The sequence below is a fragment of the Chenopodium album genome, chromosome 8 (genome assembly GCF_948465745.1).
Source record: "Chenopodium album chromosome 8, dcCheAlbu1.1, whole genome shotgun sequence".
Classification (NCBI taxonomy): domain Eukaryota; kingdom Viridiplantae; phylum Streptophyta; class Magnoliopsida; order Caryophyllales; family Amaranthaceae; genus Chenopodium; species Chenopodium album.
Genome location: NC_137841.1, coordinates 595,545 through 619,928, shown reverse-complemented (window position 1 = coordinate 619,928; position 24,384 = coordinate 595,545). Strand labels below are relative to the sequence as shown.

General features: G+C 35.3%; 1 protein-coding gene across 3 annotated transcripts; it reads right to left on the bottom strand.

The window, feature by feature from the left end:
• Positions 1–1,574: 1,574 nt before the first annotated feature.
• LOC145555564 (uncharacterized) lies at positions 1,575–23,907 on the bottom strand. 3 transcript variants are annotated; one of them, XM_081617302.1, is made up of 15 exons: positions 23,805–23,907; positions 23,626–23,692; positions 22,991–23,105; positions 21,652–21,898; positions 20,234–20,275; positions 17,053–17,124; positions 16,825–16,960; positions 16,508–16,665; positions 13,961–14,045; positions 10,840–11,045; positions 8,684–8,845; positions 6,648–6,797; positions 5,143–5,403; positions 3,285–3,557; positions 1,575–1,966 (listed from the first exon to the last, which is right to left on the bottom strand). In XM_081617302.1, exons 2-15 carry the CDS (start codon positions 23,681–23,683, stop codon positions 1,718–1,720), a joined length of 2,214 nt encoding a protein of 737 aa, XP_081473428.1. In that variant the 5' UTR covers positions 23,684–23,692; positions 23,805–23,907; the 3' UTR covers positions 1,575–1,717. The 3 variants fall into 3 exon arrangements, with proteins under 3 accessions (XP_081473428.1, XP_081473426.1, XP_081473429.1); XM_081617300.1 differs by having other exon boundaries at positions 23,626–23,827; XM_081617303.1 differs by lacking the exons at positions 20,234–20,275; positions 21,652–21,898; positions 22,991–23,105; positions 23,626–23,692; positions 23,805–23,907 and adding an exon at positions 17,360–17,616.
• Between the last annotated feature and the right edge of the window lie 477 nt (positions 23,908–24,384).

Here is a 24,384-nt window from a genome sequence, read left to right as displayed (position 1 = left end):
ATAAATTAAGGCTCGTTTATTTAACCAACCCGATTTAGACCCGTTCAAGCTCGAACTTAAACTCGAAATGAAAACGAGTACGTTTGTGAACAAAGCTCGAACAAGCCAAATTCTTAACGAGCCTAGCTCGAACAAGATTTTTAAAAGCTCGTTCAAGCTCGAGATGGTTCGAACACGAATAATTCTTATCAAGCTTAGCTCGAACAGACTAAAACTCGACTCGACTCGGATCGTTTGCAGCCCTATTAATAAAAAAGAGTAATTAGAAAAAATATTATAAGAAAAATAGCACTACAAAGGAGGTTGTTTTCATCCGTAACTATTAGGGTTCGTTGGTATATTGGTATGTAATTGTACCAACAACATATACTTCGTATAAATATATCAATAAAATTGTTGGCATTTCTGGACCTTATATTGAATTAATTACTATACCAACATGAGGTCTAATTATACAACATAAATTGCTATTTTCATTCACGAATCATGACTATAGTAATTACTAGGTTATCCCCGTGCGATGCTAATTTTTTTTTGTAACTTATGTTCTTTTGCATTACATTGTATATACAAATTTGAATCAGATGTAAAAACGATATGTGTATACTTTTAGAGAAAAATGATGTTAGCATATTTTGTTTTAGTATTAGTTAAGAGATTATTGGCATGGTTTTGTTCCTAGTGAGAATACGCAGCAAACAACTTAACAAACAAAACTTAAAAATTGGAACATCCTATTCCTATCTTAACGCATAGAGTAAAACCACTTACAACAACCAGTAGCTAACTTTGAATTAATCGTCATTCAACATTTTCCATCGCATCATTATATATGTATTAATTCCCTTCACAAAACCAAAAATATATGAAAAGAATCAAGAACGAAAATGAATAGATGGCAAACTAAGTCTGTACATATAAAAATCATTGTCCTCTTGATTCTACTTATTGTATCTTTGGTAGGGTGTATGTTTTCCTTACTTGATATAATGATTCCACTTTTAGATTTAGAAGACAAACATGTCGTCGTGGTCGGCGGGATGAGCTACACACACGGTTGCATTATCGCCGGAATCAACATTCTGTTTTATGTGGTCGTGTATATGGTGTTCATGACGTTCAAGTCTAATTTAAAATGGATGATGGATTGTCAAGTCAGCGGTAGAAATTTTATGTTTCTTTACTTTGGGTTGCAGTTCATAAGTCTCTATACCTCTAAGCCGACAACCGAAGTTACTAGTGTAACGAAATTCATTGGAATATTGTGTTTCCCTATTTTGAGTTTTTGTGGGGCAGAAATGAATAGGATTCGAGGATTGTATATTGGTGAGCCAGTTCCAGACTATGGTTATTTCAAGTTCGTCATGGCAGCCTCACTTTGTATTGCTTATCATTTGTATCGATTTCAATCGACAACTCGTTTCATTGTTGTGTTATCGACTTGTGTCATCCCAACCTTTTTGTATGGGAATTACTTCAACTCTAACGATGCCAAACACGAAGACGAAGATTCCCTGGGAGATCAAAGTGTACCATCATCCCTCTATGCTAACAATCACGAGTTTGATGGTATTTTAATGATATATAATTTTGAAAGTTAAGAGTAGTTATTGTTCAGACAAAGTAAATTTTGACAGTGTTATATACATTACACCCTTGTTTTACTAAGGCCCTTACATGTTAGAACCAAGGCCCTCTAGCTATATAACTTGCCATCTCATAGGTTGTTAGACTTTGAGCTATCTACAAAATTGTGAAGTGATTTAGAAAAAAGTATCCAGGTTGTCTCAGGAACTTTACGGCTAGAATGCTGCATCAAGACTGAAGCTATGTCTAAAATGAAGTTGTGGAACTCTGGTTTTATTGACATGCGAGCTAGCATTGAAATCCATGCTTCTGGGGACTTCTTCACTGCCTGCCAAAAATAGTGAAAGCCGTTCGCCACCCTTCTACTTCTTGAGTGTTCCTGATACAACATAAAAGGTCGAAAGCAGGCAAACCATAAATAAAATAAGGTCGAAAAAAGGGACAAGTTTAACAGAAACATTATATTCCTTCCAACATGAACCATATAATCCCCTTGCACAAATTACTACACTTCAAGGACACAAACTACTTGAAAAATCAATTTCTATCTCATTAAATCCCAAATAAGACAGCAAAAAAAATTTCACCAAAAAAAACAATGCAAAGATTGACTTAAACCCAAGATTTTTCTTCATTAAATCCTTTTAAAAGAGAGAAATTTCTTTTTTTTTTGGAGAGGGGTGTGTGTGTGGCGGAAAAAAGGGGAAGCCATTGGCTCTCCCCCCAAATCTTCTTGCACTTTCACTTCTATAACAACAATCAAAACCCTAATCTTAAAGATGGGATTGGTTACATGATCCAAGATTTTATCTTCCTAAGAGCACAATTTGAAGCCTGTGCCCTTATATGATGAAGTGAAATACATTTTAGGATCACAAACAGAAATTCCCAAACTTGATTTTGTATTACTTTAATAAAAAAAAATTAGTTAGTTCTTTTGAAGTGTTCAGGAACAAAATAAATTGTCTTTTTTCCCATAATTCCTTTTTCCAGGGGGTAGAACTGTAGAAGGGGGCTGCAAAATATGAAAATTCCAAGGAAAACAACTAATAGAACTAGTAATTCAGGTACAAATTGTGATATTTTCTACGACGTATACCCATTTAAGGTAAATCATGTCCTAACAACATTAGTTACCTTGTACTGTCACATATTCACATTACTCTGATTATTACAAAAGCTAATAATGCAATTCACATCACTAAAAGTGAGAAAAGTTTGAACATATATCTAAATGCTCACACCCCTTTTCCTCTCTTCTCCTCCCTACCAATCTCTCCCCTCTTTAACGCTAGTTCTCTACATCACCAAATGGATCAAGTTCAACAGAGGTTAAAATGACATCAACAAAAGGAAGAAATTCAAAAGACAACCATATATCCAAAGAATACATTAACTAGAAACAAAAATAAGTGACCAAGAGAGATAATACAGTCAACTGATAATAAAAAAACTAAGTCAATTTTTATCAATCCATTGCAAAATTAAGCATTATCACCTTTCATCAAAAGTAACAAATGACAATCATTCTCCAAACTGATCAATTACCAGAAAATTAAGCCTTTCATATGGAGTACAGATTGTAACTAGTAACAGGAAGGTACAAGTACAACACCACCAATACGTTCCGACTTTCTGTGACATCCTAATTCATAAAACAAGTGAAGGGAGGTTAAGAAATTAGAATCAACAGTTACCTCAGATGTCTTCCTCTCAATGAAGTCTCCGTAAGAGTTCTGATCAGCCACTGCATCCTGCAAGAATGCATCCACTGCTTGAAGTATATCCCTCGTGAGATGCATACGTATCCTCAAACCATTTTCAGATAGTATAAATAAGAGAAGATCTTCTGTAGCACCAACAACAGATCGCATGTTGAAAGATTTCCATCTCAAAGGATTTGAAGAATCTTGTTCAGAGTTGTGATGCTGCTCAGCAGAGTCAAACGCTGCTTCTGATATTGCTACAATCTAGGAGAACAAACATTCAGGATTTGACAGCATTTTATCTAACAGCCATTTAAAGACATTGCAAATATTAGTAATCGAAAGAAAAATTAGGAAATAATACTAGGAAACCACATAAATCAAACCACAAGCCAGTAAAAATAGCAAGCATATGTTCTTTCAAGTGCACATGCACAAAGCAAAAATTGCATAAAGCATAAAAGCAAGTGCACATAGCTAAAGGACTGCTCAAAAGCAAAATCCAGTATCTGTAAGGAAAACAAGAAGAGGCTAGCATCAACCCTGTCTATGATGGTGCATGAATGTAGCACAACAACCATATTCCAACTTATGCTTTGGAGATTATAATTTGGTTTTAAAATTCATCTGATATGTGATGTTCAGCTAATATGTACTTCGAATTGGTTTTCCAACTTGCCAAAACAGCATTTACAGTGTAAACTATAAAGAACTTTTACATATTGGTCGATACATCCCAAAGGTGATAGAGGGCAATAATAAACTGATATGACCAAAGTGAAATCATGCTACATCAAGGACGTCAACCGTAACTCTTTCTGCAACATCCCAATACAGTATGCTTCCACAATACTTGAATGCTGCCATAATCACAATCATTACTGCCTTTTCCAGTAATAAAAGCTTTTCAGCAAAAATAAGCTGAGGAGGATGTCACTACTCGCTACTAAGACGCCTACTAGTTTGGTCCAAATATCTTGTGCAAATAAATCATCAGATTGTGTTATAAACTTTTTAGTTAAAAATAATAAATTGCACAAGAACTTGAACCGTTGAGTTGGTTGATAGGTTTCTCATTGTATTGACAAAATTGTAAATTCAGTAGTTATAATAAGACTGCATTATTTTGTAATATCTGATAGCTTTATCAATAACAACATTTGTTCTAAATGTAGACAGTAGTACCAGCATCTAACTGTAAGCACTTACATATTGCAACCACTGGATATACTCAACTCATGCCCATGAGGCCATGACCTAAATAGAAACAAGCAAGCACAAAGATGCTGACAGAGTGACAGTTCAGGAATTAGTGTACTCATTTTTGGGTGACTGGTTGCTGCGAGGTAGTGATAGTGATAAAAATGGAGATGGTGGGTATGGGTGTTGATGAAGAAGATGGGGAAGTTGGGGAGAGAATCCCCATCTTTACTTCTTCATTTCAAGGGTGTGGGTTAGGGAAATTCCACTAGACTCACTGGTATGAAATAATTATGCCTTAGGTTTTCTCAACATGGCTCCGCCAGTATCATTTTAACCTGAATTTTCAACCAAAAAGTGGTATGAATTTGAAATGTTTAAATCCATTCCAACCTAATATCAAGCATAAACCACAAGGAAATTAATAGCTATAGATTACAAAAGGCAGACAGCGGACATATACTACCCTGACATTAAATGCTACAAGATGAGATATATCACATATATGACAGAATTGAGATAATACATAAAGCAAATTTAAATATATAAAAAGCCAACAAAGACGCTAGCTAAAGAAGACCCCATAAGATACTAAAATAATTATTTATGCATAACTAATCAATTGCAATGTTATAATTAGATACCATACCAGACGTTCAAGACGGTTCCACCTTATTGACCCATCATTACGAATAACCAGTTCCCTCAGTATTTTCCTCATATCACGACTTGGATCTGCCAAAAGCCTCCCAATAACATATGGGTATGCACTTTCAACTACTTTGAAATCCGGGTCCAAAGCTTTAGCTGTCCCCTCCAGGGATCCCAGTGCTCTTATCACTAAAGCATAATCAGGAGGGAGAGAGAAGTTGAACTCATACATCACATCATATAGCTGGTTCATTATGCTCTGCAATAAAAATTAAAGGGACATATTTGTTATCTATAGACTAAGAAACATTAGATTAAATAATGATACCAAACTACTAAACAAGGAAGTAACATTTTTAGTCTAAATTTGATTGTATTATGTTATATACAACCTACAGAGAAGACTAAAGATAAAGTAACATTTAAAAACTAAATGCAGATTATAAATATGTTAAAATTGAACCTACAGAGAAGAGTAAAGAGAAACATTTAAAAACTGGATGCAATGGCTACAATTCAAGCATTTCTGATATAGTGTGGGGTAAAATACTACTTCTATCCGCGAAGTTATGAATTTGAACTTAGACCTAGAAGAAAACAAGAAAAAGAGGATTGTTTTTACATATACATCAATTTCCACATTGTAATATAGAGACGCATCAGACTCCTCACACTACTAATACTTTCTCTACTCATAAGGGAAACATATACACCAAATGACATATATTCTACTAAAGTAAGTGCGAGGTTCCCAACACAAAAGAAGCCATGGAAAACCTACTAACACAGAAACAAGTCTGAAGGAATCATCCATATATAAAATTCTCCGTCCATTATTTAACACTAGAAAATGGAGATGGCTTATATGCTAAACCTGAGAAAATTGTCATATTTCTCATTCACTGCAAGGGTCCATTTGATGTTTCGTATTAGTACTAATATAGAAATGATCTTTAGTACTCTGCACAAAAATGTTCTTTCTAGTTGAAATTTATTTGAGAGACAAATTTGGTTCATGTTAGCCGACCCCACTTTTGGGATTAAGGCTTTGATTGATTGATTGAGACAAAAAGAGTCAAACCAGGAATGAAAGGAGTACTTCCAAAGTTCCATTTGCTTAAAAATTAAGACTGTCTACCTCAAGGGTTCTTTACTATGTAAAATTACAAGAAACAAAATTCTTTAATCATTCAAATGAAACTCAACCCCAACTTCACAGCAAGCACTTAGATATATGATGCCTCAGTTGAAAAATGAAAATCTTCAAAGAAAAAACAAAAAAACAAAAAGTACTTCCTTTGTTTGTTGAAGCCACATTTGATGAAGCTTATAGATTAAATATGGAAATAATTGTGGGACTTCATACATTTTTCTATGAGACAGACCAAGAGAAGATAACATGCAGCATTTTCACAATGACAACCACATTACAACATAAACTCTCACAACATCGATTTCCATATAATCTATTAGTCACCTCAAAATGTGATTATCACAACTGACCTGAAAATCTCGAGATTGCCTGGTCCCATCACCAAAGGATGTTTGTAAGGCATTAGAAACTAACAGGATATCAACACCTTCAGGGAGAAATCCGAGGGATAGAAAGTCATTTGCTAAACCCAGTGAGTCACGATTAACAAAGTGCACAAGCTGCAAAAAATAAACATATTCAGTCAGGAAAAAAAATCATACTATCACCCCTCCATAATCCCCGAAATAATAGAAACTGAAAGAATAAGAAAAAGGGCAAAAGATATGTAAGCCAATTTAGTATTTTGCACAGGACAGAAATTAACAGCAGCAATAGCCAGAAACTATTTCCAGTATGGATTTCATCTAGTTAACACCAGGGTCAAGCAAAGTCACATGCAGCCTTACCACTATTGGCTCTAAGCTCTACCTTAATTAAGATGTGTAACTTATGCCAGCAGCTGTACAACATGGCCATCAGTGTCTATTAGGCTCAGAAATTGTTAAAAGGTAATGCCTTTGTTGCTACAGAGTTTGCAACACGGGAGCATGATCCCACTTGTAAAAATATGAGCTTTCGTCTTTAGGCCACAATATCTTCCACCATGATACAAACAAATAGAACATCCTATCCCCCCCCCCCCCCCCCCCCCAAATACCCAATCCCCTTCCCCTCATAGAAACAGGGGAAAGATAGAAGATAAGTGTTTGTGTTAATGGAAGGGTGTTAACCCATAGGGGTTGAATTTGATTAAAGAGATTCTGCAATGACAAAGCAGCAAAAAGTGTACAATAGAAGAGAACCAGATCAGCCTAGGCAGATATACCACTTGCTATACCACAAATGCAAAAGCAATTCTAAATCAAAGTTAATATCTACAACAAGGCAAGCAGATAATGTTCAGTGAAATTAGACAACTAAAGATGATCTATGCTCTAAGCATCTTAAGGTGTAGACCTGGCAAGGAGTGAAGAAAATTTTTCCATGAGAAAACAACATTGTAAAGAGAAATTCTACAATGGCTAAGATCACAAATTCAAGTCCTACGTCCCTCAATTGACTCCCAGCACTCCACTTCCACAATCTCCACCCACCCCCCCCACCCCACCCCACCCCCCCACCCCCAAGAACACAAGCACACACAGACACACACACACTGAGTTTGCTAAGGTCAACAAGTACACAAGGCCTGCCAGGATAGTAAATCACAATTTTATTTATCAACTGAAGGAGAAAATAAGTGTAAGAAAACAGTAAAAGAAGAGGGTTTAACAAAGTGAGGCAAAAACACGATATAGTAATAGCATTTGGAGAAAAGAAAGAGGTCAGAAACATTAAAGAAGCAGAGAGTTATTAATTGTTAAATAGACAAATGTATCAGAAGGATCACTCTAAGTAATTAGCTAGCTAGCCTCTTTCTTTAGCTCATATCAAACTACATCAATATCAGCATAACAAGAAGAATAAATAGTTCTATAAATGAATCAAGGAGAAGTGAACAAGAAAAACATCTGAAACTTTGGCGCCTTCATAAGGATTCATGTTACAGAATCCCAAAAAGGAAGAAGCCCCTTCTAACTCATGAATACAGGCTTTTAAGCAGTACCTCCCTCCTGCATGTGTTTACACCATAAATTTCAAATAGTGGTATTCAGTTCTAAACTGATCTCAGCTGCCTTTCTTTCCATTCTAGCTCTAAAAATTTCTTTTCTTCACAACTTCACAATTATGTCAAAATGTCCTCATATAGTCTTTTAGAAAGAACCTCTTTACAAATGATTTGACAGGAAAACGGATTATGAAAAGACACTGATCGCAGGATCTCCTAACAAAACAGATTATATTGCATTGATATTTAAGTTTTTTTGCTGTGGCACATCCAATTCGCAGACCACCACCATCACCAACACAGAAAATCAGCTTTATTTTGTGTATGCCACACATATTTCCATCAAAATTTTTGTTATCACCAACATCAATTTCCAGCAATTCATATCAAAATCTGTACAATGGTTCGTATCTTTGAGGTTATATAGCTACTTAAGGAAGAATATTGGATTCATACCACTTGAATGAGGCCAACACGATAATGACGTGGAATATTTCCCATCATCCCAAAGTCAAAATAGGCTAGAGATCCATCATCCGTAGCAACCAGATTTCCAGGATGAGGATCAGCATGGAAAAACCCCACCTCAAGCAGTTGTCTCAAAGAGCAGTACAGTCCCTGCAAAGAAGCAAAAATAATTGGAATGAATATAAGGCAACAATGAATAAAAGGGGTGTTTTTAGAGGGACAAATAAACAGCCTGTATAAAGCCCCAAGTTATGCAAACATCAATCCTTTTCGAATTAATACATAATCACTCATAATATATTAATGTCAGTCTATAACTCGTTATCACTTCCTCCGTTCTTTATCTATTGCAACAAATGAAAATGCACACTTGGCAAAACACAAATTTTACCATCAATATCATTAAATATCATGTAGCCTACCCCACTTATGGGATTAAGGCTTTGATTGATTTGAAAGAATAAGGACAAATCTAACAAGAGCTAATATGACTATATTTTCCTTACGTAAAAATCACCATATAAAATCAAAATAGTATTGCATGAACACATTATAAACCCAAATGTTGCAATAGTAAGAGAATTTCTAAGTATCAACCATCTCATTCTTTTTCGTTGATAAGAGAAACTTCTAATAATGTACTAAGTAGGGGAAAAAAAAAAAAAAAAAAAAAAAAAAGGAAGCTATCGGCAAACAATCAGTTATCCAGCAGAGAATAGTGGTAAAAGAGCATGCCAAGTACAATGTATCAATCACAGAAAAACAAAACTGGCACCTAAGACATGATCCTGGTTCCATTTTTGTTGTCAGGATCCTTAATTTATTAAGGCATCGCTGCATATAGGACACCACAATTCTATATAAATTCATTCTTATTATCCAAACGCTCTTTTAAATAAATAATGTTACCTCTGTTTTTAATAATCATAGCACTTTCCATTTCAGTCTATCTTTATAAGCTCATAATACTTTCACTTTATTCTATTTTTTACAAACTCATTTTAATACTTCCTCCATTAAATATTAATAGCAACAATTACTATATTTGGATGCTCAGTATTAATTGCAACAAAAAAAATTATTTCCTTATTTAGCAAGTTTTTATGTCAAAATGACCAAAATACCCTCAGTTAAAAAATTATTAACACATAATACTACAAATAATCACAAATCATTATAACCCTAATTTAACTTAATTATCTCATCCATCAAAAATCAGATTCATCTCCCCATTATCTTTCTCTTTCCTTCATCTTTCATTTCCCTCATTATATTTCTCTCTCCTCCTTCAAGGCTTCAACCCATTCTCATGAATTGAAGAAGACCACCTTTTAGTTTTTTAAAATCAGATCTGGTTTGTGGGGGTTGCGCGAGTGATTCGTGGGTGGTGGTTTGCTGGGTGGTTCGTGGGGGTGGGTTGTTGGGGGTTTGGTGGTGGTGGTTCGTGGGTGGTTCTGTGTTGTGGGTTTATTGGTGTTGATTCGTTGGTGGAGGTGGTTTGTGGGTTTTGTGGGTTTAGCGGTGGTGGTTTGTAGGTGGTGGTGGTTTGTAGGTGGTGGTGGACTGGTGGTTTGTGGGTTTGGTGGTGGAGGTTTGTTGGTGGTTGTTCGTGAGTTTGGTGGCTGGTTTGTGGGTTCAGGGTTCGTGGGAAGGTTGGGTGGTTCTCGGTGGCACGGGCTGGTTGGTTCTATTTAATCGTGGTAGATTTTTTTTGTTGGTTTAATACTTAAGTACTTGCCCTTACTTTTCAATAATCATGCTTAAGAAATTTCACATTGGGTTCCGCGCACACCCCCTTTGTTGCAATCAACATTTAACGGAGGAAGTACATTAACCCACTTACTTCATAATATTTCCACCTTTATCTTACACTCAACCACCTTTTAACACTCTTACTTTAACCCCTTTTTTCTTACAACCACCCATTTTCTTAATATTTGCGCAAATAGCAAATGCATATATGAAAGATAACGGATAAAGTACATTAGAAGGCATCTGAACACTTCATTTGACATATACTAAAATGAGTGATTAAAAGCTCTAAATATTTTTTTTTTAAAAAAAATGGTAATGGGTTGCTAACTCCAGATAGGATAACTATGGATGATGCAGTTAATGTTTCAAGCTTCAAATTTGGCCTATACCTGGTCAACAAGCTCCTTGCGTGGCAACTGGAGCTTTGCTAATGCTTCCTCATTTGTAAGCTTGATTCCATTTATCCATTCCAATGTCAGCACAGCTTTACGAGTGTACTTCCAATAAATTTTAGGAACTCTTATAAGGCCTTGACCTCTATATGTTTGAGGATTCCCGGTTGTAGCATCAAACTTCTTTGCAAGACTATCATCACCTTTCAATCAAATCATACTTTTACTCAGAAATAAGTGGTAGAGAGACTAATTTAGAGAGCCAAAAAGAGTGTATAGGAGAGATGAAAATATTATCACTTCTTATAAAGGTGATTTTATTAGACATGCAAACAAACATAGATTGGACGCAGGATACAAAGCGTGCAAGAAAAACTACAAAGACTACGGCCAACCAATAGTAGTAAATCACTCATGCGCAAAATTAATACAGCACAGGCTTGTCAGGTCTTAAATGAGGACAATGAGCAGGAGGCCAATGGAAATTGACTTTCAAGAATAGATTGGTAAAATCCAACTACATATACAGACCACTTCAGAGCAACAGCGAAATAGAATGATAAAAAATTGCACAAAATATAGTCATTTATAATCCATCTGAACAGGATTTTTATATCAATAGCAAAATATAGGGCTTCCAAAGGAAGCATGTCACGTTACACAAGTGTAAGTCACATAAAGTGACGAGCGCTGACCCTGCAGCTAAAAATTCTCAATTCTCCTCTGGCTAAAGTAATGAAGGCCATTTGCCATATTAATATGGAGATGCATACTTTTATAATTGAGGTTATGGGAATTCCATTTGTCTAAATTGAAATTTTTAGGATGTGGGTTGGTGATACTTTTCATACGAATCTATTCTGAGTCATATAACCTTGCCACAAGAGCAGCCCCCTTTTCCTGTAATCATTTCATTTGGAAGGCTAAAGTAACTAAGGAATCTCTGTGTACACCAACTGGAAGATTAATTCAATTAAATAACGACACACTCTATCAATAAAGATCATGGTTGAATATTTCACCAGATAAAATTATTTACAGAGTGCTTTGCCAAGTCAATGTTAAAAATTGCTCACATATCTTTCTAAAGTGTCAACTATCAAGTGTCACTACATTCTTGCATGTAAGTACTTGGGTTTGTCTACATACCTTTTAGACTTTTCCAATGATGTGGATGAAATTTAGAAGAATCTAGAAAACGCTGCCTCTAAGGGCAAAAAACTTTTCATTCTATTCTTCTTCCCTCATTCAATCTTCATGTTAGCATTCTGCCCCTCCCTAGTCCTGAGATATACCCTGTATGTTCCCTTCCTATTGATACTTATAGAGTTACAGTGATGCCTTACGACCATGTCCCCCTTCTCTCATTTCCATCTCTCTCTGAAGCACCACTATCAAACTGCTGGAAAAAATTGTATAATAGCTGCAATGACTCCGCCATCCTAGCCACCTTGTCAACACATTATGCATACTTTCATGGTCAAACTCGACCATTGAAAGTTATATACTAATGAAACAAGTATATCTAACTTACTCTCTTCGTCTCTTTCTCAAATCCTCTAAATGTCAAGGTGGTCTTAGTTTAATTTGTGGGGAGCAGTGAGGTGCAGCTATTGAGGTGAAGTGAAGTGACTTAAGTTGTGTGGGGTATATTCAGTGATACACGATAGTGAGACTGTCATGGTGGTGGAATCCTTTTATTTTCTTTTCCTTTTCTTGGGGGGGTGGGGAGCAGGAGGAGATGATGGGGGTTTGGAGATAATAATATTGGTGGAGAGGGGGCAGCAGGCCAAGGACAAGCAAAGGTTGAAAAGGTGCAGTGAGGGAGCTGGGCTTTACAGAAATAGAAGGGAAAGGGGCTGAGCTTCAGCAGATTGTTGAGATCAGGGAGCAATGTGGCTATGCATGGCCAGAGCTAGGAGGTGATGGTGAATGTGGCAAGGGCACTTGGAGGTGGTGATACTTGTCAAATGGGCCTGATAAATGCTGGTTGCTGGCATATATGACAGTGCAGTTAAGGTGTCATGTGGTGGTGATGGTAGTAAAGTTGGGATGAGGAGGAGACTGACAAGAAGTGAACTAAGGACTTGAAAAAAGAAAGAAAAAACATAGATAAAGAAAAATAGTGAGCCACTTAGCATATTTAATCCTTATAAAAGGTAACAAGTCAGCTGAACCATCATGAGAAAACTACCTCCGAATTTAGGATTATTAGCAAATAAATTTTACTTGGGATTGATGTGGGAAGACATCACAAACATGGGAGATATAGTGTCAATTTTTCCAAAGTAAGAATATGCGTAACAGGTTTTGATCCCTCAAACTAGAAGACCCAATCTGTCTTCTGAGCTACTTAACCTATTTTCAACAAAATAAGACAACTAGTAAACCTTTGCAAATTTTCTTTACTTCAGGTACAATATGAATTAATCCAAGCAAGATAGTGATGGTTGCAACTCTTGCAAGATCTCCTACCAAGTCATGGGTCTTAGAAGGTACCATACAGGACCATGAGACTATATGAATTAAGAACATTGATGCTGCCACATAAACTCTATATACTGTTGCCACTTTACTAAATATGAACAAAATGTTGCGATAGCTGGTGCATATCAACTTTCAGTTTTCTCATCCCTTTTTTCCCAACATGGATAATTCATTATAAGAGGCCTAATAGGATAGGTACCAAAATCCTCTAAACAATGCGTTTCAAATTATAGTGGATAGTTATCCTTTTGACAACTCTGAAGAAAACACAAGTACAATCCCAGAAACAGACAAATAGAAATCCAAATTTTATTGAGCAGGCAAATAAAATAAAATAAAAAATACACCAAGCAATTGTAGCATGAAGTTTATAATGAGCTCTTTACCAGGATCATTATCCAAAAGACAAAAAAGACCATATCCACAATGAACAAACAACAATCTGGACACCTTCCACTCTTCCAGATAATCATAAAAATGAAAATCCTTCATGAGTTTTGGCACTATACATGAAGCCCAAATTCTACCACCGTTGATTATATTACTATTCACAAGAGTCTTTACAATTGTGCACATGTTACCTTTTCAAACAAAACAAAACAAATTTTAAAAAACCAAATGTTGGAATTACCAGGATGAGAAGCGTACAAAGAAGCAAACCGCTCTGCATTTTCTCCTTCTAAGATGTAATCTATCTCTTCAAACATGTGCCTGACCTATCCGACCATGAAAAGACACAATTATTAGGACCTTGCACATAGAATCCTCAACCGGGGCATCTACGGCTGTGAAACATAGGGAAGATATCTGAAAATGAATAATCTAATAATAGAAAATATATGGACTCAACTAGGCTCAAAAAATCAAAAGAAGGAAAGCCATTCTATATAATGGACTAGTACCAGAGGCAATTGTCACAGCAAGCATCAGACTTGACATAAATTACGTTAAACATTAGGTTTGTTCTACATGAAATAGGAATAAAAAAAAAAGACTAACATAATTCTCATGATGACTGAATTATATGTTGATGGATGTAAGGGTATAGAGGAAGCAGTATACATTTCTCATATTAATTCCAGGAATTAATGAAAGTAACAATAAAACTTGCTGTAAGATGTTGCTGTAACAATTAATCCCTACCTAACATGATATTCAAACAAATTACCATACACATTTTGTCTCCACCTTCTACATCTCCTATATGCTCCTCTTTCTTTAATCCATGAAAACTCAGTTTGACGGTAAAACTTCAAATCTATTCTTTATGGAAACTAATTGGATAAAAGTTCTGTCAGCATCAAAGCAAAAATTGTCAAAATGTTGACTATTAGCCATATTAGTGAATATGACATGCTGAAGAGAGCAACAACCTAAATTCCACATCCGCATAGCCATATCCACAGATATATGAGGAGGGTTTTTAAATGGCTCTAAAATGAGCAGAGATCATAACTCATAACTAAGTCGAGATCACTTATGATTAAGATTTCCCAACGGAATTACTTCTGATTCATAGATCAGTAGCAATTGATTAAAGTCTTAAGGGGTAGTAGTGTAGTACTCAAGACCTAGGATCAAATCCCATCTAAATCATTTTCTCTTGCGGCTCTCTCTAGTCTCTACACCAAGAAAAAGAAAAAAAAAAGGATCAGTGGCAGTACCAGCCTTTGGTCCTTCACATGGAGACCTGTCTTCAAGGAGGTATTGTATAGGCAACAACCAGACATGATTCACCACTAGGCTAACGATTATAATTTATATAAATATCTAATCAAAAATTGGGTAGTAAAGCCAGGGTAAAGTCAAATATACAAGGTGGTATGTGGAAGACCATTCTAGGGATAGGATCAAGCAACAGGCAGGTTTATCTATGAAAGAGGCAACATCTGGACATGTGCTACATAATGCACTAGGCATGTAAATGCCTAATATCCATCAAGTTCCTGAATACACATCAATCTACCCATGAAGTGCATCAAGCAAGCACAATTGTATGCTGCCACATGTAGGGATTTCACTGTGACAAACATAAATCCTGAACTCAATGGTTACAGCCAAAAGAAAATTCATCAGGTTCAAGGGATAATGAAAACACATATTAGCAAAATGCTTATGATACGTCTCACCACGCCACCACAGTACCAATGACTATACAATATCTTTGGTTGCATCAATGCGACAAGTTTCATAGAGTTATCTCTAATAATAAAAGGAAAGACTTTCTGAAGACAATAGCACTGAGACGAAACTAGTTCTTTTAAGCAGGAAGGATTAGTTAGTTTGAGGTCTTGATGAAGCCAAGATTACTAAATATGTGGACACTAGAAATCAGGCATATTGGAATCACACACTGAAATTCCTCTCAATGATTACAAAGCACTCAGCTGTTCTAAGAGTCTGAAACAACATAGATGCGACCAAAAATAAAGAGATTTGCATGCACTTTGAAGACACCAAGGAGCTAGGTGAGGGCGCAAGAGGCATTATCCCTGTTCAGAATTTCTGATTGAGGCTAGTAGGCCACACAAAAGGAAGTATCAATTATCAAAGGAAAAGGGAAAATGTATGTACTTCCATTAGAATTCTCTATATATTTTGATTTATTTATGTTATTTGTATTTCTGGTTTTTCATTTTGAGTACATCATTCCTTCCAATAATCCCATCTTCCACTCTAATAATGGTTATTTTCCTTTATTAAAATCAAAAGGTCAATACCATCTATTCCACTACCATTGTATACCAAGTGACTGAAAACTCCAGTCTAAGGCACATACAGGTTTAAAACATTGTATGCCAAAAAAAATCCTGACAAAAACCTGAACAGATTCAATACTTTCTCCAAGACCAACCATTTACCAAAAAAATGGACTAAAAAAAATTAGGTGCTAATTTATACACAAAGAATCCTGACTAAATTCAGAGTTCTCCAAGACCAATAACATATCAAAAAATGGGCATACAGAATAAGGTGATAGAAACTCTAGCCCAGAAACCTGTATACATTCTAGAGTTACTCCAAGACCAAACACATAGCGGAAAAGAATAGGCCAGAAGTTACAACTTAAGATTTTAGCTTGTTCAAGAAATAATCCACATATCATATGAATTGTTACAGCCCCAAAATCACAGACTTGCAAAAAAAAAAATATTAACCTAATAAATTATTCTCTCACCATCTCGTTCACTGCAACTAACAAATCCTTGCGAGCCTTGGCAAAACGTTTTAATTGCCCGCCTATCATGTGAAACAATAATGCGTCAAGAGTCAATGACAATGACATACCAGGCCTCTGCACCTTGACAGCTACCAGCTCTCCGGAATGCAAATGAGCTGCATCACTTGAATCATCGACAAATATATTGGGATTAAAATCATGCATAACATAAAGGCTTTCTCTAGTAACAGCATACTCATTAAAGAGATGAAAAGGAAACATATTTGCTAAAATAACATTGACAATCAATCTCATCACTAGCAGAAATTTCTCACCTTTATAAACCTGCCCCAGAGAAGCAGAAGCAATAGGCTCTGGGCTGATGTCAGCAAAGATTTCTGACACAGGAGCACCCAACTGGGTTTCAATGGATCTCATGGCAACAGAAGTTGGAAAAGGAGGTATTTGATCCTGGAGAAATTAGGAACAATAATTATTTCGATGATTATCGCTAAGGTAATATCACAACATACGAGGTTCACAGAGCAGAAGAGAGCCTAAACCTGGAGTTTTGAAAGCTCTTGGCAGTATATGGTCGGTAATATATCAGGTCTAGTGCTCAATGCCTGCCCAAGCTGTAGATACAAAGAAATTAGATAGCAGTAGAGTATTAAAACAAAGACGATAACAAGCTAACATAACACACATCTTCATCCCTAGCTTGTCTAAGTTTAGAGGCAAATAATCTGGCATAACTATTTGTTTCCAAGAGCAAAGAGTTTAATAATTGTTTATCCTCAAATTACATAAGATAAAAAATAAAAAAATAAAAAAAAAATAATAATAATAATAATAAAAATAAAAAAAAACCTCATTTGAATATCCGCTACCAGTCATTTACAATCAAATGGTTTGTCGGTCAACAAATATTTGGTACATGGTCCAACATCAATTAATCTCTCTATGCCAATGAATAAGGTAACAATACTCCAGCCTCTCATGGCCTGCATTAAATAAGAACTGAGAGACAATTCATTTGCTTCTTTGGATTGGTTTGTACACCGATCTTACACATGGCTAAATATCGGAAAAGAAAGAAAGGGAAAAAAAAAAAGGTACCATTTTTACAACTACTTCTAACACCCCCCCCCCCCCCCCCTTGGAGGCATTTAGCTCCAACCTGGTCCACAAAATCTTATGAAGTGTAAGTTCTCAACAATTTGAGGGTGCCCGTGTGCCACCAATGCAACACTATAAGTACAACGTCAAAATGATCAAGTACATAGCCAAATTGAGGAGCTCCAAACATATGCAACCGTAGTATCGTATGAAATAATTGGCCTAGGAAAACTATACGAAGTATTACACTTTAATTTCAAATCATCAAAAAATTTTAAACTAACTTCCAGCAAAACGACTCAACAAATCCTGACATTTTTGGTATTACAACTCTCAAAACTTCTGCAGCATTGTCAAACATCTTATTTCAAAGTACAGTCAAATCCTTTCTTCATTCTAATGTTCTAATCCCAGCAAGGGTTGCACAAATGAACAACAAATTGACATCGATAGAGTATTCTTCACAATTTTCTGATGACAAAAGCAACTAGCATGTGCTATAACAGTAATAAAGAAAAAAGAAATTAAAAAAACTTCCAAAACATATATTAGCAACAGATTGCAGTGAAATTACTACCACTATTGCTACTTCAAATTTCGAAACACGCAATAATTCATCACACAATCCTCCGTTTTAAAAGCGGTTGCCAGTATTGAACTCCGCTAGTGGGTTTCCCACTGCTAGTTCCCCGGATAAAGGAGGAGGGTTACGGTAGGCAAGTGACAGCAAGTGTAAAATTTTGTCACATCACTTGACATGAGCCACAATGATTGAGAGTAGTACTAAAATGGGTGACCTTATGGGAAGTCCTCATGTTGATTCATGTAGCTGACCCCACTTATGGGATTAAGGCGTTCAAGAAGAAGAAGAAGAAGAGAAGTTGTTAGTATTACTTATCTTTCTACTTCTTTTGAACAATTATTCTTATCAAATTTGAATCCTTAAATGTGTGTGTGTGTAACAAAATACAAGAAATAGTTGTCCCTCTAACACAAACAAGTGGCTAAACAATGATTTCATTTCTTTGAGTTTGAATCTTCTCAATTGAATAGAACTTGAAAGCCCCAGTTTTTTAAGCCCACAAGGACAGTTGATTACAACATATTCCATATAGACACACTTAATAGGTTGACTCTCGTAGAACCACAAATTTATTCTAACCGCACACACATCACAAGATTCCCACAAAGGCATTGCATCACAACATCTTCTTCCCCTTGCCCACTAAAAACCTCACATATGGTTTGGGAAACGAATCCAAAACAGCAAAAGGGAAATTTTACAACTATGCCTAGAAAACAACCTCCCAAACAAAGTTTGTCACGTGACAGTGTAGAAAATCACATGAGCAGCAATCACCAAGCATACGGACATCAAACAAGATAGCCAAACCTAGTCTTTGCTTTAGAAAAAATTATATTATTATGATTCCTACCTAAACACTCACACAAACACCAGTGGAAGTAGTTCTACAGAAATTTCCCTGTGAAACAAGAACAATTTACAGTATCAATGATTGTTATCTAATTTTATATACTGTTGTCACTGCAGTTGAGGCCACGATTAAATAAAGCGTATCATATTCAAGAAGTAGAGGAAGGCAGAAGTCTTAGATGATGAACAACTGGAGATGTCACTATATTTGTTCAAAGATATAGATAGAAAAGTTACAACATTAAAGCAGTTGGTGAGTAATGAGTTGAAACCTATGATAAAAATAATAAAAGCTCTATTTGGGCTCTAAAAACTTAATTGGCATATGCCTTATCCCCAAAGCCACAAATTGCTTATCTATGAGTGCAAAATACAATATCAGCCTCAAAAATAAACTCTGCAGTGCAAATAAAGTTGATCCCAACATGGTAACCATCAAAACTCATCAAAACCTAAGAAATATCCCACCATGGTGGAGTTAAAAATTGTTAATCAATATCTACAGTTTGCATATTAGTTATTTTCTTAGTCAACTCAAGCACTTTACCTATTTTGAGCTCCATGTGTTCTTTTGAAACACATGAACTCCATATCTATCCTCCCCTCTTCATCCTCTGCATGCTTTGGAAGTGAAGTCTAGAATTCCATTTGAAATTTTTAAGAGTAGCCTCAAACTATGTACCATTCGAAATTTTTAAGAGTAGCCTCAAACTATGTACAATATATAGCTATTCTGAAAATTACATGAAAGAAAAAGTAACAGCATGTGTAATGTCGCTCATCCATGTCGGAAACATGCGTTAAAACGACGAATTTTCCACGGGCAAAAGCAAAACTTTTAGAATCTCTTCTTTTACATGTATCTTGCATTCAACAAGCTGTATGTCAGTTAAAGCAGATATCCAGAACATCAGAATATTTTCGGATATAGAAGAAGATGATGGTATCCCAACAGCTGATACAGGCCATCTCTTTCTTCTTTGGGAAATTTAGAACTCAAAGTGAAAACATAAGAAACATTAAGGTATGGAGATAATAAGCATGAAAATAATACTGCAAACTCACAATCATAATGACTGCATAGGAAAAGTCTGCATAATAATATTTATATGATCCATTTTTCTCAAAAAAAAAAAAAAAGGGCAAGTATGAACATCCTATGCTAAAGCAGCAGGGTAAACTAAACTTGCCTTGATATAAAATGGCCCCAGTTGGATCAGAGTTTCGCAAAACTGCATAAAATTGCAAATGTATCAGGATACCGGTGCAAATGTGCATTGTCCCAAAGATACTTCAAAGAAAAATATCATAGATGAAATAATTAAATAAGACATTTGTAACAAACATTAGAAGGTTGGACCTCAGATAGTATAAAACTGCATAAAACTCTTTAGTCTCCAAAAGGAGTTATCATATACATCAAACATTACAGAAAAAACAGGTTAGAATTATAAGGAAATTAAAAAATAAAGAAAGATTTAAAATGAAAAATTAAAAAATAAAGAAAGATTTGTCATTTACAACCTCTAAAAGTACTCATTTTGCGAGTTACAACCATCAAGGTTTATTATTGCAAAATACAACCAAAAAAGTCACCAAACATTTTAAACTACAACCAAAATCCGATTTTCGACCACTGTTTTTGCAATATTAAGTCATTAATCATTTATTGGTATAAAAATTAACCACCAGCCAATACTAGTTCGGAATCATTTATTGATGTAGTGACGTCATATTCCGTTGAAAATGGCCGAAAATCGAATTTTGGTTGTAGTTTTGTTTGGTGACTTCTTTGGTTGTAATTTGCAAAAATAAACTTTGATGGTTGTAACCCGCTAAATGGATACTTTTAGCGGTTGTAAATGGCAAATTTTCCAAAAATAAATAAAGGCATGCCTTTGGCTCTTTGTCTTTGGCACTAACCTTTACTAAAGATTAGTAAAAATTTATTCCACCAAACACTTAAATTCTATAAACTGAGACTTTTGTCATTTTGGATTTTGAAGCAAACTGCAAAAGCATAATTGGCATTATTCTCTCTTTCAATCAATCAATCAATCAAAGCCTTAATCCCAAAAGTGGGGTCGGCTAACATGAACCAAATTTGATTATTCCGTGTAGTCATCAACATAAATCTTTCTCCTCCATCCCTTACGATCCAAAACTTCATCCTCACGTAAATCCATGCACTTCATATCCTTCCTCACTCCTTCCAACCAAGTCATCTTTGGTCTCCCTCTTCCTCGTTTAATCCCTCCATGGTCCCACTCTTCCACTCTTCGCACCGGTGCACCCTCGGGTCTCCGTCTTACATGTCCAAACCAACGCAGACGATTTTCCCTTAATTTATCTACAATGCCCGCCACACCTACTTTCTTGCGAATAACCTCATTATTCTCTCTTTGATTGTTTATAAAATTATACGGAGTATATATTAGCTTTCAAGCATCATGGTCTTTGCTCCTGATTTATTTTAGCATAAATTTATTTTAAAAAGATTTAGCAGCTACAATATGCAAGAATTAATGGCATGTCTCCCATGATCTACAGCAATCTTGTAGTAATAATACAAGCTCAAAATAGGTAGAACAGAGATAACAAAATTCACCTTAGTGGCACGTTTGTGAATATCATGAACAAAAAGTTGCCATGCAGACAACTTTAACACATGGTATGAGATAACTGCTGCTCTGAATAATGCCAGGAATGGTCCAAATCGATATACTACAGATACACTTTTGGAGCTGTGTGACCCCAATACGTGTCCAAATTCTTCCTCTAATGATTGCTTCCTCTGCCTTGCATACTCAGCAGATGGCCTCTCACCGTGCACGCTATTAAAACTAGTTGAAAAGCTGCATCAAGTACCCACTCTTAGATAATATACAATGTACAGTATGGGAAAGTACATGCATATGCTGACTGATTGCATAGTGCCTCTGTGTTTTGGATTGGAAATTGGTCTGAGAGTTTTTTTTTTTTTTTAAATCTGGAGAGGGTGTAATCATCAATTAATCAAGCATTATTGAATTTCTTATTAAAAATCAAGTTGGTACGTGCCATACATCTAGTAAAGAGTTTCTTCGGTCTACTGACATCCAAAACATGATGTTTACAAGGTTATATTCCTTTTTTTTTTTTTGAATAAATTATTGTTACAAGGTTCTGTCCCTAAGAGTTCAAAAGGTGATTCTAAAAAAAATTCCTAAATATAAAAGCCCATAAGAAAAGCATGTCAGACACCAATTCATTAGAAATTCCTGCCTTCTTCCAGAATTCACAAATATCTGATATTGGAATATTTACTTCAAATTGTTAGTGATTAGTTAACTCCATATAATTAGTTTGTGTAAGTGGATTCATAATAGTAGTGGATTTAGTGGGTTAATGTTAAGCATGATGATCATGGGATCATGTTCTTTATTTTTAGCTTAGATATGCACTATATATATGTTGCTATGTACTTCGTTTCAGTGGATTGAATACAAGTTAGAATGCTATATGTTATTCTTCTCATCTCTCTATTCATAATTCAACATCTGTTAACTTTATCCTTTTCAAATACCTCACTGAAGCAAAAATTTCATATTGAACAGGGAAACATCAGACCCTCCATCATATTATGGTATAAACAGTCAATTTTCAACACAAATAGTTAACAACCTCAGATGAGTTTACTGCTTCTAAGTCCCCTATCTCATGACACATTTCTCTAGTAGGATTACTCTGATGGCCCTGGATTATATCACTACTAATATTTATCAGCAGATGTAATTGTATAACTTATGTTTTGACTTCTGACTGAAATCAGATACAGAGAATCACAGTGGACGGAGAGCAAAATAATGAAACCAGAAATTGAACCATAATATACTTCCATAATCACTACGATACTAGGATAGGATAGTGAAGCTTGTGGTAAAACAGTTTATAAACAAGTCACTCACCAACATTTTTGCAGTATAATGGAAGGGAACCAAATGTCTTCATTCACTCTAGGACCGTTCCATTCTCTCAATGATAAACACTGCCATGTCCTCCTCCATGCTACAAATGGAAGAACTAAAGTAACCAGAACCCAAAAAAAGAAAAACAGAATTAACACACAAAACAGCTCAAGGTAAGAACTAAGAAGTGATACTGCAATGCAAAAAAGAAATTGGAGATTGGGGATCTAATGTATTTTTACAAACGAGACAAGGCGAAAATTAAGCTTGGTTATAAACCGCCTTTCACATATCCAAATCCAATGCAAGGCAATAATCAAACCCCAACACAACTTACATAAATGAGTTAACTCAACACCATAACAGTGATCATATAGAGTTTATATTCTCTAGCAACACATTGTTAAGCCCAAAATGCTAAACACTACACTGAAACTGCGAGCAATTACAATTCATGCATATTGGCAAGTTTGACAACATTACAATAAGTAATCATATCAGCCAAAAAAAATTGAACCCAGTTGAAAAAACTGTCTACTTTAAAGAACCCAAATATTGAAAACCCAAAACAATTGAAAAATAACCAAATTGGACGACTAGAAAAAGGTTGATCAAACAAGAAACAATGGCAGTACCTCTAGAACGGAACGGTGCATGTCGATGGTAACGGAGAATGGCGGCGGCATGCCTCATTGATTATTCCTGAAATTCGGAAGCATCAAAGTATCAAACGGGTGATGAATTAAGGATTTCGGAGATAGCCCACAAGATGTTCGCCAAAATGCGCAAGAGAGAGAGTTAGGAGGAAGAGAACTAGTTCGTATAACGGAAGCCTGAGTCACAGCGGTTAGGAAGATGAATCACAGAGGTTGCATTGTTTGTAGACAGACACGTTTCACCACAACCCAAGTCCCAAGGGCGCAGGGGCACGAGATCTATCCAAATAGTGTTTTTTTTTTTTTTTTTTTTTTTTTTTTTTTTTTTTTTTTTAAACAAACTATCAAATGGAAATAGTATGAGTATGACACTTATGAACTTATGAGTTACTGAATTAGGGTTGTTCTCTTATTTTTAAGTTTATTTCAATTCTAATAAGTTCAATTCAGTTCAGCTCTAATAAGTTCAGTTCAGTTCAGTTCAGTTCAGCTCTAATAAGTTCAGTTCAGTTTGTCTTTATAACTAATAATATTGCTAATAATAATTAAAGCTAAATTTCATACTTTTTAGCATATATTACAACAACGATGATGATGATAATAATAATAATAATAATAATAATAATAATAATAATAATAATAATAACAATAATAATAATAATAATAATAATAATAATTCTCTCTAAAATTTCAAAATTCTCTCTAAACAGATGATTATAGGCGATTAGGGTAAGGGTT